The sequence below is a fragment of the Ranitomeya imitator genome, chromosome 8, assembly GCF_032444005.1.
Source record: "Ranitomeya imitator isolate aRanImi1 chromosome 8, aRanImi1.pri, whole genome shotgun sequence".
Taxonomy (NCBI): domain Eukaryota; kingdom Metazoa; phylum Chordata; class Amphibia; order Anura; family Dendrobatidae; genus Ranitomeya; species Ranitomeya imitator.
Window position 1 is genome coordinate 57749734 of NC_091289.1, and position 16312 is coordinate 57766045.

The following is a 16312-nucleotide window of genomic DNA, read 5'->3' on the forward strand; positions in this document are numbered from 1 at the left end:
TTAGAACGCTATTAACCTGCAGATTAACATCATATCTACAGGTTATTAGCGTTTTATGAATTGACAGGTTCTCTTTAATATAATAGCGTGCTGTCTGACAAATTAAGGATTACTATATTTGTATTCATGTTAGGAACATTTAAAGAAATTGTCCACTACTTGGACAACGCCTTGTCATACCCCACACTTGGCCCCGATAAAATAAAAAAAATGGTTTTAAAAAATCATGGCAAAAAATGTGGCATACACTTTTTTCAAAACCACAAACTTCTGTATACATAAACTTTATTGGCCCGATGCCAGAACCAAATGTAGTGTATACATAGATTAACCTGCAGTCATTATCCATTACATGGGATTTCCAGGCTGAGAATAGAAATCTGCAGTCACACACACCCAGAAAACACCTTTAATTTACTTGGGATATATTCTCATGTGAAAGATTTGTTGAGGAGATTTCTGTGACTGCCCTTTTCATCTAAATGGAACTTGCAGAAATTTAGCTTTAGAAAAACTCAATCTTGAGGTTTGAAATTGATTTTTCACTATCACTAATTTCTGCAATGAATTTCCTGATTGTGAAGTTACTTCTCATGGAGTCACGCTAAAACAAGTTTATCTGGTATTTTCTTTGGCCTGTAAAAACAAACCATAATTTATATGGGTTTTCTACAAAGGTTTTTCTTAGCTTTTTTTTTTATACACATTGTTTTTGTTCTACATTTTTTTTCCTATGGGAAAATCTTTAAAAAAAAAAAAATACCACAGTAGAACATGTTGCATTTGAGGGAAAAAAACACAACAAGAACACAGAAAACACACCAAAAGTCTGAAAAAAAGGTTGCCAAACCCCCACTGTGTTTGTACTATATTTCTTATTTTACTATTGACTAAAAAAAAAAAAAATGAAAAATGTACTGTATGTCTGCAAAAAATACAATCAGCAAAAACAAGGCCAGGTTTTTACAGCCTAAACTCAAACTCGTCAGGTCCACAAATTGTCATTAGTAATTGGCTCTGTGTGTTCATGCACATAGTGGTGTCCTGTACGGTGGCAGTAGTTGGCTGCTATTGGTATGCACAAGCTTGCTCTCAAAAGAGACGTACATGCTACAATTTTTTTTTAATCGCACAAACACATGGTTTTGTGAAAAAGTTGTCATCTGAACATCCCAATTGAATTACATTGGTCAGTGAGCTGTCCGATTAACAGACAGCACAGGTACAGAAAATATGCTCGGGATGAAAATAGTTAAATGTGCTTTAAGCAATTTAAAGAAGTTGTCCACTACTTGTCATACCCCTTGCTTGGCCCCGATAGAATAAAAAAGCCTACACTCCGCTCTCGTGCCATTCCCGTGGTGTTGATAGTCGCTTTCCCCGAGGATCCAGTCTGGTTGTTATGACACGTGAAGCTGATGCCCAATCAGCGCTGGCGTCACTGGCTCCGCCTTTGGACAAATTGAACATGAAGAGGAAGTCCAGGCTGCAGCTGATCCCTGACTTCCTCTTTATGCTCGATTTGTCCAAAGGCGGAGCCAGTGACGCCAGCGCTGATTGGATGCTGGGTTCACGTCATAGCAACTGCACAAGAGCCCTGGGAGAGCGCCTGCCGACACTGCGGTAACGGCACTGCTACGGCAGGTTTTTTTATTTTATCGAGGCCAAGCGAGAGTTATGAGAATTCGTTCCTAGTAGTGGACAAGCTCTGTAAGAGCATCTTAGTTTGGTACATAATCTCTTCCCATCATCGCTTTAAGTAAAAGTACTGCAGAAATGCCATATACATTCCTCAACACCGAAATGGCAACACGAATGAAAAGTCGTGGAAATATGGAAATCACTTTATGGATAGACATGTTAATTATGTGTAAGTGATGAAAGAATGGAAAAATTTTTTTAAACATCTAAATGATTTTTTTTTTCAGTATCGAGTATGAGCACCATGCAAATAAATCCCTGCACGTATTCGCCTTGGCTGTTATCAGTTGGATCAGTAATGGTATCAGGAATGCTGTCACACTGAATGAACTTAGGCACAGAAATCAGCAAGATCCAGCACTGGCAGCTCTCTTTGCATTGGCTAACCAATGATGTCCCAGATGTACTCAATGGGAGACGAGTCCGGAGATGCTCCAGGGCATGGCAGCACATTTAGGCCATCCTGGCTGAATACAGAAGCCCGGGCACCATGCGCCCTGGCATTGCAGTATTGAAAAACGGCTCCTGGGACACTTTGGAAAAATGGCCTTACCACTGGTTTCACAACCATCTCAATGTAACACTGAGCTGGAATGAAGGCTAGAGGGATCCCGCCACCTTACTTTAGGCCACCTATTTTTTTCTGTGATGTATCTACACAAGTATACCTCATATCATAAATGCATACCAGTGAGACAGGGGCCAAAAAAAACACACTTTTGACCTCCTCCTGGTATTTTGGAGGCCTATGGGAACATTAAATTAGTAAATTATATGTCCTGAAAAGCTTTAGAAGAATACTTCAGGCTAAAAGCACAGGCGCAGTTCTGCACTTACACAGAAACTATGCAATGTCAATCTGCAATTAAAACCAAAATAAATGAACTGGAGTATAAGTTGGTATACATGAAACATGGAGGAAACTTTTTTGGAGGGAATTGGGTCAGGAAAGATGAACTTTATACATAGCATCTTCATTTGGAAAAAAAAAATCATACACAAACACATTTTTTAAATTAAGCAAATAGGAATACCACATCAAAACTCTGTTATGGGCAGCCCAATCTCCAGACCTGAACCCCATTGAAAACCTCTGGAATGTAATCAAGAGGAAGATGGATAGTCACAAGCCATGAAACCAAGAATAACTGCTTACATTTTTGTACCAGGAGTGGCATAAGGTCCCCAAAAGCAGTGTGAAAGACTGGTGGAAAGCATGCCAAGACGCATGAAAGCTGGGATTAAAAATCATGGTTATTCCACAAAATATTGATTTCTGAACTCTTCCAGATTTAAAAACATTAGTATTGTTGTTTCTAAATGATTATGAACTTGTTGTTTCTTTTGCATTATTTGCAGCCTGCAAGCAATGCATTTTTTTGTTATTTTGACTATTTCTCATTTTCAGAAAATAAATACAAAGTTTATTGCTTGGAACTTCGGAGACATGTCCGTAGTTTATAGAATAAAAGAACAATTTACATTTTACTCAAAAGTATACCTATAAAGAGAAAAATCAGACAAACTGAACATTTTGCAGTGGTCTCTTAATTTTTGCCAGAGCTGTAGTATATGCTACAATCACATGATTTTAAAGACTTAGAAAAAAAATGCATTAAATACATGTTGCATTAGTGACGGCAGTTTTTCTGCAAGCATCTGCCCTTAGCTTGGACTCATTCAGGAAAGGATTATACAGTTAAGAAGGTCACCTACCATTTAAGATCTTTATTAATCATGTGACTAATATGCGTCGAGCTTCACTATGGCATTGTGGGCACTGTAGTTCTCAATTGCCTGAAAGAAGCTTTAATCCTAAAGATCATGTAAAAAAAAAATTTAACACAAAAACACACAAACACTAAACAATTACAATAGATAAATCCTTTATTAAAACGGAGTGACAACCATTAGACATATGGGGATGTAGGGAGTGGTATAGAGCTAAGTTGGGGATTTTTCATGGCTATCAATCTGGGGATATCACAAGCCACAAAAACAAATACCATCCCCTTTATTAAAAAGGCACAACATCAGTGTAGTCAGTCTTCCAAGAGAAAAGCAATTAAGACATCTTATTCCTAATCCAGTGCAATCTTGGAAGGTGAAGACAAGAACGAGGAAGACAATTAGTTTCCTTGCAGTTTCACAAGAGACCACATAAAAAAAAAACAAAAAAAAACTTCCATTACAAAGTTTGTAAAACAATAAAAAAAAATCATGATGTACAACAGATGGCCAAGAAGTAGCTTCACTAGTCTCGCACCTTCTCGCCTGTCACTTCAGATCTAGTAAGGAAGCCCAGAAATTCAGCCACTTTATTTACAAGCACCATCTCAATCCTGCTAATCTAACAAAAAAGTAAAAAAAAAAAAGTTTAAAACCTAAAAGGTAACACCTTTGTGTGGAACAAGAAAGTTGTAAGAGACCAAGTATAGTAGTTCTGGGTTCCCGTGTTTGGATTTTGCTGCGCGTCTGTCCAGTAAATGCAGTTTATCATTAGGACAATCTGTAAAATAGAAAAATTAAAGCACATCCTTCTCTGTAATAAACATGCTAATCTAGTAGGGTCATCCTCCAGAAGCAAAAGTATAAAAAAAGCCGCAAGTCTAAAATCAAAATCCTAACAAGGGTTTTAAATAATGACAGAATAATTGTCTCTGACGTTCAGTAAAGTACACAGCAACACGCCTTTCATCCATCAATATTCGGCATTACCGTCATTTATAATACAGCATTAGTTTTATATTTCTGCGATTTAAACAGGAGTTGAGTATTGGACACCAGATCAATGGAATTAACTGTAAACAGCTGCATTTAGAGTTATGAGGGTTCTGTGCGGTATTATTGGGAGTTTTAAATAAAATAAAAAAAAATCTTTAAACCAAATTACATTAAGTTACTCAAATGGTAGTTTCTAGTCTAAAGCAAATTATTGAAAAGTTTACGCACACATCGGTTTTGTGGCTTGGTTTCCAGAACATCACACATGCTATGGATAGGATGTTTTTATGGCATTATTTTTTTCCATAGGCCTCTCTTTAAGCGTTTAAAAAAAAAATGCAAAAGTTTTAAAAAAGGTTACAAAATAAAATCCCACACAAAAACACTAAAACCGTTTATTATATATGGCGGTGCTTATAACCATTTAAAAATGATGAAGGAGCGCTTGAATAGGAATATCGCTGACGGCTCTGCCAGTCTCTCGAATATTCGCTGTATAGGTTAAAGGGGTTTTCCGAGGCTTAACCGTTGTTACACTACCTTTTGGACAGGTCATCAATACGACATTGTTAGCGGTCCGACACTTCCCGCAATCAGATGGAGTGAGTGGGACATAAAGCACTGTACTCGGCACTGGCTGCTGCGTTCCACCCCGTACATTGCTTCTATCCAAGCACTGCCTGAGCAGATGTCAGCTGATCGATGGCAGTGCTAGGTTTCGGACCCCACCAATCTCATATTGATGGCCCATTCTGTGGATATATCAGCAGTTGTTACATCCTGGACAGTCCTTTTTAAAAGTCCATTATGTGGTCCAGTGTTGTAAAAGAATATTCAAAATAATCAGATAGATTCAGGACTCCAGCTGTTGTGAAACTACAACTCCCAGCATTCCATGTTGGATGCTGAGGCTTCATAACTAGTGATGAGCGAGCGTGCTAGGAGAAAGTGTTATCCAACTACACTTGTGCGCTAGGATAAAGTGTTATCCGACTACTCGTGCGCTAGGATAAAGTGTTATCAGACTACACTCGTGTGCTAGGATAAAGTGTTATCCGACCACACTCGTGCGCTAGGATAAAGTGTTATCAGACTACACTCGTGTGCTAGGATAAAGTGTTATCCGACTACACTCATGCGCTAGGATAAAGTGTTATCCGACTACGCTCATGCGCTAGGATAAAGTGTTATCCAACTACACTCGTGTGCTAGGATAAAGTGTTATCCAACTACACTCGTGCACTACGATAAAGTGTTATCCGACTACGCTCGTGCACTACGATAAAGTGTTATCCGACTACACTCGTGCGCTAGGATAAAGTGTTATCCGACTACACTTGTGCACTAGGATAAAGTGTTATCCGACTACACTCGTGCACTAGCATAAAGTGTTATCCGACTACATCGTGCGCTAGGATAAAGTGTTATCCGACCACACTCGTGTGCTAGGATAAAGTGTTATCCGACTACACTCGTGCACTAGGATAAAGTGTTATCCGACTACATCGTGCGCTAGGATAAAGTGTTATCCGACCACACTCGTGTGCTAGGATAAAGTGTTATCCGACTACACTCGTGCGCTAGATAAAGTGTTATCCGACTACGCTCGTGCACTACGATAAAGTGTTATCCGACTACACTCGTGCGCTAGGATAAAGTGTTATCCGACCACACTCGTGTGCTAGGATAAAGTGTTATCCGACTACACTTGTGCGCTAGGATAAAGTGTTATCCGACTACGCCCGTGCGCTAGGATAAAGTGTTATCCGACCACACTCGTGTGCTAGGATAAAGTGTTATCCGACTACACTCGTGCACTAGGATAAAGTGTTATCCGACTACGCCCGTGCGCTAGGATAAAGTGTTATCCGACTACACTCGTGCATTGGTCAGTTAAGGTATTCCATTGTGAAAAGGGGGTATTGCAATATTACGATGTGTGTAGTACGGGCACATTCTCAATGCCTGACATTAAGAGGTTTATCCAGCACAAAAAAAAAAAACCTATAGTCCCCAGCATTAGAGTGCTGACGCTGCAGAGGTGCCCCTGGCCTTAGTTTACTTGTGGCTGGCACATGGCAAGTGAAGCCGATCACTGGCCACATCAGTCACGTACAATGGCGTCATGTCCGCTATCATTGATTACAAGTGGCTGGCACAGACTGCCCACCAGTTACCAAAGATATAGGGGCCACTAGGGCATCATCTCTACATCTTGTGGGAAAAGAGGAGGTAAATTGTGTTTTTTTTTGTTCCATCAGTTATTGAGAAAGCTGGCTAGCCTATTGAACTGGTTACGATACAAAGTGGTCTATGAGAGAGGCTGGAGAATGAAAGCCGAGGTCTGACAGCCGCCAAGGAGCGAGCTGATGCCATCTCTTCCGCACTATATACACGTGCTTCATATCTAGGCCTAGTGAAGCCATAAGTCGCAGATCATGCAGGATGAGGCCATTATACAAGGTACAGACATTTAATATATTGCAGTGCTATCCATATTCATTTACTAGGGACAATAAAAGGCACAAAGTATCGGGAGTGGCTGAGGTGAACCGATGAGATCACATTACACGTTGGCCAGCATTAAGTGGTTGTCCACCTTTTTGGAATTTTTTTTTTTTTGCAACTGAAATGCGTGGTGTAAAACAAAATTACTTTTTACACAGGATATGTTTGCAATGAGCGCCTCTCTTGTGCTGTGTATTGCTGGCTGCAGAATGAATTGATGGAGAATCCGTCAGTGAGTCACCATGAGGTTGGACAGGAGGTTGCAGCTTTTATCTGTCTTTTTTTTTTTCCTTATCTCCTCTCATATGATTTATGACCATAGACCACATCAAAAAATTGAACAAAGGGCCTCTAAAAGCAAAAAACTATGCAACATTTTAATGAAATCCAATTGCAAAAATTGTTTTTTTTTAGCCCTAAATACATGCATTTATGCAAAAAAAAAAAAAAAAAGTCCCCAAAATATTGTCAACCACTTTAACTAAACTGAACCACACGTGAATAATCTTACAAAAAATAAGATACAGAGCAAAAAACTGTTTGAAGAAGAGTGGATTATTTAATGCTAACTGCATATGTGCTTTTCTATAGTTGTGGGCGTCCACAGTACTCAATCATGTGTCAAATCTTCACGTTGCTCCACGTATCTAGCACTCAATTTCGCCTTTCAAAATCATCATACAGTGTTCACTAAAACGAACGAGTATAAATCCACACACACTGGGGGCACTACTGCACCCAGCATTCATACATTGCCCCCAACCTTACAATGCACATCTGTACAAAGATATTTCCTATATAATTAAAACAAGGGCATATACACATAATTATTCTCTTAGTCCCTGTGATGTAAAACCGTTGTCTGCTGGGTACGGACCTGCTCGCTTCCTAGCAGTGTTCACATTTAGTGCACTTACTGTATAACCGGTCATGCCCCCCTCCCCGCACGCTCCCTGCTCGCTTATCCACCTAGGTGGACTCTACATACAGTCGCTTCCCATACGTAACAGTAATAGGTAGGATATGTTACAATGCTCCAGACCTGTGGACACCTCAATTTGAGCTATATGACCTTGTACCACTGTCTAGAAGGTTGGAAGGAATCCCCATTTCTAATAACATATTAACAATATTAATAACAAGTTGTATAAAATTCTGTGATTCACATATAAAACGGAGCAGTTTTGTGGCGAAAGGTGGAGACTCGGTGATGTCACTTGTCGGCGTGAGCGATATCCATCTCCGTGATTAAAAGTCAGTGCATTAACCTGCAGAAAGAATACAAAAAGTTATTGGTATAGTTAAAATAAAAGTAATATATGCTGTATGTATATCAGGGTATAGGAGGAGGAGGAGGACGCAGTGGCACGGCACACAGACAAGAACATCACGGAGTAGGCCATGTCTACATGTGCAGTAGGTTAGCTAAGATAGCCAACACCGAATGTATCCACAGGTCTCCATTGAGACAACAGATGCAAAAATAAAATAAGCGTCCTTGGAGAATCTACAGTGGCATACATGATGTGGACGCCTAGGCACGGGGTGGGTGCATTGTCCATTTATCAGATTACATGACAGTAGACGTGCAGATCTCTCACCGTTACTCTCCGACGCTGTTGCGCATTGCAGCCTCTTCTCGCAGAGCGGCCATGGCAAGTCGCAAGTGTTCTTTCAGCTGGTCAATCTCGCGTTCTGACCGAGATTTGATGTTATTAAGTTCTACATAAATATCTTTGTATTTTTCTGATGCGTATCTCTTATCCTAGAAGGGAAGAAAAATAGATTTTTGGGGACACATACTACTTCTATGATAAATTTTGCCCAAAACAGAAAATTAGAAAGTACGGCAATATCCAGAGTGTGACAGCTATGCTTTACATACAGAGATACTAACCATTTGTGTAACAGAGCAGCCACAATGATAACAACCTTAGCATTAAAACGGTGTGGCCAAAGTGTGGTGCACCGTTACACCTCCTTATTAACATATTGGGGTCCTTCCTCTGCTTCTGATCAACTGTGCTCGCTTCCCAGAGATTTTACTGCAAGTACAAAACTCCACTGTTCTTGTTAATATCGGGAGACAAGCATCGTCGCATGTATTTGAACACTCCCAGAAGGGAAGGAAAAAGACAACAGAGACAATGCAGGCTGCACAGCAGACAGCGGCCTTTAGCATCCTACACCCCACGTTGGCATCTTGTAGAATTTGACAAAGGTGTGGACAGTGGCCCAGGTGACAGCCTAGCAGACCCGAGACAAAGAGGCCTGATGCCTGACTGCCCAGAAGGCCCCACCAGCCTGGATGGATAATCTACAAGATATAAGGCCTGAGATTTGGGTTAGCCTACAACTATGACCAATCCATTTGGACATGGTTGTCTTGGAGGCCGACAGGCCCTTGTGTGACCTATCAGGGATCAGGAAGAGACAATTGAACACATGAAGGCTTCAGTAATTGAAAAATTGGATCTGTTCAGGGTCATTTGGACCTTAAGGCGCAGAGAAGACTCCTGGGAATGAGACTCCAAAAGGATGAGAGTATGATGCTCTCATTTATATGGAAGAAAAGAAAGTTTATAAAAACGTTATGGGTGAAAGACCACCTTGTCCTGATTGAGAACAAGGAAGGCAGCCCTGCTGGAAAGGGCACGGAGCCAAGCATGGAGGCCACCAGAAAAGTCATCCTCCATGTAAAGAACCCTGCAGAGAGGCAAAAAAAAAAAAAAAACTGAAGAAAAGGAAGGTATTCTAGAAGTGAAGAAAACCATGTGATGGAAGGCCCTCTGTTCACATTAGCGAGGTGCAGAGGTAAACCTTGGCAGACTGTAGCTTACAAGCCCTCAGCTCATTCTAGACAACAAAGTCAGGCAGACCCTTGGATCTCAAAACCTTGGCCACACTGTTAAAACGCAGCTGAAGTAAACCATGGACATTGTGAAAGAAGGTCATAATGAGAAGGAAGAGGCCATGGAGCATCTGTGACCAACTAAATAAGGTCGGAGAGCAATGCCCAGCCATGCCAGTCCAGTGCCATAAAAATCACTGCAACGTATTCCACCTTTATCCGCTAGCCAAAGTGGGAAAGCAGTGAAAAAGGAGGAGAAGACAGAGCGGACATAACTCTGTCCCCTCCATGGGTCTCAGACCTGCGACAAAAGGTTGAGGCCTGGTGATTGAGCCAGAATGGCGCTGGCAGCTGGGTCATCTGTCTGGATGCTGCTTGTGGAAAAGTGGAGTTCTGGGACAGGTGAAAAGAACCAGAAAAGGAGCCTACAGGAATGTAGATACAGCCTGAAAGATAACCCGAGAAAATAAACATGTGCCCCAGTAACTAGCGCAAAAGTGTTCAAGATTATAAAGCTGCACTCTGACCATCCCCGAGCAATGGAGGGGGTGGAGGGAGGTTACACACCGCCGTGAGAATGAAATGATTGCAGACTAGCTACAAGTAAAGCCGGGGTCTCAACTAGTTAAGCTATCAAGCAGTGTGGCACCCCTGGTGTGTTAGTCATTAAGTGGGTTGGGGGGGCCAGTGGGACTCTGGTGACCACTGAAGATCCCATGGAGTGACACAAAAATATGTCGAAACACCCAAAAAATGGCCTCAGAGAAGAAGAAGCAAGAAAGTGCTTAAATTTAAAAACAAACAAACCAAAAAAAACATCTAAAAAAACTGAAACTGCAAAGAAGGGTGGGCTAGAGGGAATAAAGATAAAAGGAGATCCCCAGGAGGAATAACAATCAAAACCCATGGAGGCGAGGGTGAGGATGACATACAGGAGAATTATGCTCATCCATTCGGTATCTTCGGAAGCCCACAAGGTCACTCCTTGGGTGGCTTCTCACTATCGCGTGGACAACACCACCGAAGAAGGATTTTGAACTGAAACGCGCATCGGGGTGTGCTCTGTACTTGGACCAGCAGGCCTTAAAGGTATATTACCAATATTATTCCTCTTGGATTTTATTGAACCTTTGCATTTTTTACACATTTTTTTTCACCTTTTTATGTGCAGTTTTGCTTATTGCACCATATACCGCAATATATATATATTATTTTCCATTATTTTTCTTTTTTTGATAACACATATGGTTTTTATTTAACTTTGTTACCTTGGGATCTGCTGTAATTTTAATATTTTTATATGGAATATTTAACTACTGAGGTTATGTATTCCAAGTACGAGCATATCTTTACTTTAGTGCTACTATTTACCACTGTTGTCTAATAAAGGTATTTTATTTTAACAAAAATTGCATTTGTACTTTTTTTTGACCATTAGTTCGGGTTGGTTTCTTTTTGGCTTTTCTTTAATCTTGAATGGTCTTCCATTAGTCCATTTAGCCACTATATATCATATATTATTTATTCTTATGTATACATTATAAATACTTTTCCATTATTTTTGATATATAGTTATTGCTACGTTCAGTTTACTTTACATCTACAACACACAGAAGACCGGATACAGATCAAGTCTTCATCTACAGACACTAGGTTAACCTTAGTTGCCTTTTGTCTGACAAAAGATTAAAGCCCACCAGGCACAGCCAACAGTTTATTTCTACCTGGCGATGAGCCTCCTAGTGGTGGGGCGTATACCCACGTGTCTTCCAGCGCATTTAATAAGAAATCTGGTTCTAACTAGCAGAAAAAAAATACATGTGATACATTCTCTTTAACATCCAAATGTCTTATGTCAGCTAGTGGTTTAGGTCCCGAGTGACATTTTGACTGTCACGAATGTTGTTGGGTGTCCTGGGACCAGGGGCTCCTTCCCTGTCCCCAACGCTAGGGGCGCCCTAGCTCGCCCTGTTCTTCGGATTTTCTGATGGTGAAGACGCCGGGGCCACGTATCTTGCCCTAGCTCTTTAATCCGCCCTTAGTCTGTACCTTTTCCCCATGCAGGAAAGAGGGAAGTAGTAGTGTACCGCAATACTCCAACCAGATTAACAAGGTGATATGAACAGGATTAAAGGAAAATACCAATCATACAAACATACTCATACAAACAGAGGTAAACACAAGGGAGTGGAGGATGGGGTTAAACCAAAGTAGGAGAAGAAAGGAAATCACACACAAAACCTAGCAACAGTCACAGATAAATCCACCAAACGCCTTCTCCAATAACAACCACCAACAACTTCCAGCCATGCAGCATAAGCTAGCTCTGACAATGAGTGCTAGCCAGGACCCAGATTATATAGGAGATGGGAATGGCTAACAGTGCACAGCTGAGCCTTAAAAGCTCCTGGAGCTCTCAACTGAGCAGATTAACCCCTGCACTGCTAAAAGAAACTTACACCATTTAATATGAAGGTGAAGTGCTTCTAATCAGTACAGGAGTAGGAGAAATCAGACGCTGCGATCTTCTGGCTCCTCTTTGTCGCGGTAAACCCGTGACATTGACAATGCAGAAATACTTCTGCAGTCTGTCAGGAGCAGGCCACTTTATCACCACCTCCACCTTTATTTTTCCAAACTTCATAGTGCTTAGTAAGCGGTATGTAGTAAATGGAAGCAGTGGCAATGCCCATGGCTCTATGGGAACTGGCACTGGGGGTCTTCATGGCATAGAAGAACAGCTTGGTGTTAGCAGACCCAGATCAGATTTACCACTGACTTATGACAAATTTGTCATTCCTGATGACAACATGACTACATAGAGGGAAAAAAAGGCTATAATACAAGCTCTGAGCACAAATATGCATAAAAGCCACAAGCAGCATTTTAATATATTACAGGTACAGTAGCCCTGCATTGTTCTATAGTGTTTAGATGTAAATATGGTGGTCTGGGTGGGTTGCAATAGGCAGATATATAGACAATTTCCCTGTTTAAATCACTCAAGGCAAGTATTTTTTTCTGGTATCTATATCCATTACCAATTTTACAACAATAACACAATTACATAAAAGTCTTACTTTCTGCATGTTCTGGACATCCTCACGGAGGCAGGAGATTTCTTTTCTTAAATATTGCAACTCATTCTCTTTCACTCGAAGTAAAACCTAAAATTGAAGCACTTCGGTTACAGAAACATGCACACAAAAAACACTTTAACGAAAGAAAAAAAAGGGAATTGCTCAAATGGCCCATTCTAGAAAATATTCCAGAAATACCAGACAATGGAAACCAATGTGCCAGATGTTAACAATGAATTGGGTCTGTATGTATGTATGTATGTATGTATGTATGTATGTACACACAGACAAATGTCCAATACTAGATGAAAAGTCGAATACATGGACAGTTGTGTCTACATGTGGGACACTAAAGTTTTAGCAGAAGCTATTTTTGCATGTTGTATGCTATATAGAAACATGGTGGAACATGATCAATTTTACCATGATTGATTAAGTTTTCATTAAATTTGCTTTAACAGGCACCCCCTGAGAGGAGAAACTTTTTTTTATTATTATTATTTACCATATATATTTAGAAAATAAAACCCTAAAATACCTTTGATCTGCAAAACAAATTTGTCATATTTAGGGGGAGAATATTGTGGTCAATTAAAATGACAATCATCTTCCAGTCCTGGAGTATTAAGGACACAGAGCAGGACAAACAAGAGCAGGAGGAGCAGCAGCACGGACACATTGACAAGAATGACGTCGGCTGTAGATGGATCTCAGCAGATATGGGATCGAGTGGACACAGGCAGCTAAAGTGATGAGGAAGAGGGAGCGGGCGCTGACTGCTGGTGGTGGGAGTAGAGGAGGATGGTATTATTTAGGGGTACGTGACTGATCCGCTACGGACTACTAGAAATCCTGCAGGGACACAATCCACTCCCACACATTTTGATGTGGAAAGTTTGGATTTACAGCTCATTTCACAGAGGTGATATCTGCAGCCTTAATCACGTGTTTTTCCCCCAGAGAACCTCTGACAAACCCGAGAAGGCAGTGTGCCCTGCAGGTTCCACTGCATCAGTAAGGCCGGCGTCACACTACAGCGAGATACGGCCGAGTCTTGCTGGTTAAATACAAGCTCTGGCATCGGCACTCCGGAGCGGCGCGTGCGGCTCCATGTATTGCTGTGCGGCCGCACGCTCCGCTCTGGAGTGCCGGTGCCAGAGCTTGGTTTTAACCTGCGAGACTCGGCCGTATCTCGCTGTGTGTGATCCCGGCCTAATAGGTACACGACATTCTTCCTTTCTAAAATCAAAGCAAAAGCCGATGTTTCGATGTGTAAGGTTATGTGCACACGGCACTTTTTACAATCTGATTATGCCCAGAGTCCGTAGAAAAGGCGATCCAGTACATGAACATAATACACAGCAATGTCAATAGGGTTCTGCTGTATACATATTCCATCTCAAGTCACTTTTTTTTTTTTTTTTTTTAATTGCATCAAAGTTTGGTGAAAAGCACTGACATTCTCATTGTTTAGGCGGCTTCTAAGAGACTGTCTGCACAGAGCCTGCGGATTGTGCATCGTATTTACACCAGGGTTAGCTATGTGCCTAAAGGAGGCAGTCATAATGTTACGGCTGGTTCCATACACTACACTATGACCTGAATGACTCCTGTATATCGGCTGCCCAGAGAAAGCATCAATCAAATCATTGTCATTTATGTCACTTTACAACCTGCCCTGGATAAATGATTGGTGATCTCTTACAGCCCACACATTAATCCCATGTCAAAGTACAACTACTGGAGTGAGATGGACACACATACCGGATGCAGAAACCTCCCGTTTAACCCATTAGGGATGTTGTCCAATTTTGCATTTCCTTAACCTGTGTTGCTTTTGTTTTTCCTCCTTCTCTGCATTTGAAAAACCAGAACTTTTCCATAAACATTGGTCTCCATCCATATTTCAGACACTGATACGTCAGTACATCACAAGGCCACGTACACATGTTGAGTATTTTGGGAGTTATTGGTATTTGCAACCCCCCCAAAAAAGTGGGTAAAAATAAATAAATACAGAAGTGGTGACGTGTTTCTATTATACTTTTTCTTCAATTGTTCCTCTCCTGGTTTTGGCTGACAAATACTGATGTAAAAAATTCACCAAATACTCAAACTTGTGCATGTGGCCTAAGGGCGTATTCATGCTGAGTTTTTTGTGCAGTATTTGAAGCAGAAACTCTCCAAAAAGACTTCAGTTCTAGCAAACTAGTGGTTTATGGAAAGTTTCTGCTTTAAAAACTCAGCAAAAAAAACAAATAAATACACTTTTCACAAAGCGTCACATAGCATTATGATGCAGGAAGGAATTAATTTTTCATTAACCCTCACCCCCAAAAATTCATAAGAAATGTAAGTGTATTTTGTAAGACAAACTAATGCAGGGGTATAACAAAACTCCACCATAAGCTGAAGCATGCAAATTGCTATGTTCAACAAATCAACTATGATCCTTCAACCATGCTAGTGCAGTCACCTCCAGCTCGGCACTGTTCCTGTCTCCTGCTTGTAACCGTCCCTCACTTGGCCCATTACCAGCCATAAAGGTCCGCAATTTTGAGATTTCTTCTGAAAGCCGGTTGTTTAATTCCTATAATTAAAATAAATGATACACAATTAAAAAAATAACCAAAACAACCAAAGAACTTTACTTACACTGCATGAGGAAATTTGAAAAAAACAAACAAAAAAAAACATATGGAGTAGAATTAGTAAGTCAATTACACTGGCTTGCGAAAGTATTCACCCCTCTTGGCTTTTTACCTATTTTGCTACATTACAACCTGTGTTGATCTGATATGTGTGTGATGCATCAGCAATACATAGTCTAAGTTGATGAAGTCAGAAAAATCTAGGCATAAATTATATTCATGGGATCGAATAAGTAAAAATTGTCATGTGCATATGTATTCATATTCATAATTAAGGGTGCTTGGTCACCAGAAACGCCTTGATATCGCATTTTATCTACTGTTTACGCTGATGTTTTCATCCTCCATTGAGCACATTTTCTAGTGAATAAAGCAGCAGATGACATGGCTCCCCAAACCATCACTGATTGTGGAAACTTCACACTAGACCTCAAGCGACTTGGATTGTGGCCTCTCCACTCTTCCTCCAGACTCTGGGACCTTGATTTCCAATGTCCAGTGTGAAGTTTACACAATCAGTGATGGTTTGGGGAGCCATGTCATCTGCTGGAGTAGGTCCACTGTGTTTTATCAAGACCAAAGTCAGCGCAGCCGTCTACCAGGAAATGTTATAGCACTTCATGCTTCCCTCTGCCAACAAGCTTTTTGGAGATGGAAATTTTATTCTCCAGCAGGACTTGCACCTGTCCACACTGCCAAAAGTGCCAATACCTGGTTTACAAACAACAGTATCACTGTGCTTGATTGGCAGCAAACTCGCCTGACCTTAACCCCATAGAGAATCTATAGGATATTGT

At 40.8% G+C, this 16312-nt stretch overlaps 1 protein-coding gene and 1 long non-coding RNA gene across 4 annotated transcripts in view; one reads left to right on the forward strand and one right to left on the reverse strand.

The window, feature by feature from the left end:
• Window positions 1-16312, forward strand: part of LOC138647737 (uncharacterized) — a 59022-nt gene that overhangs the window by 10650 nt on the left and 32060 nt on the right. The window lies entirely within an intron of this gene.
• Window positions 3571-16312, reverse strand: part of TRIOBP (TRIO and F-actin binding protein) — a 59708-nt gene continuing 46966 nt past the window's right edge. For all 3 annotated transcript variants that reach the window (XM_069736984.1, XM_069736985.1, XM_069736983.1), the window contains exons 11-14: window positions 15341-15454; window positions 12865-12951; window positions 8535-8698; window positions 3571-8201 (exon numbers count right to left, since the gene is read on the reverse strand). In XM_069736984.1, coding sequence (XP_069593085.1) covers window positions 8537-8698; window positions 12865-12951; window positions 15341-15454 — 363 coding nt within the window. In that variant the 3' untranslated portion in view covers window positions 3571-8201; window positions 8535-8536. The remainder of the gene's footprint in view (window positions 8202-8534; window positions 8699-12864; window positions 12952-15340; window positions 15455-16312) is intronic.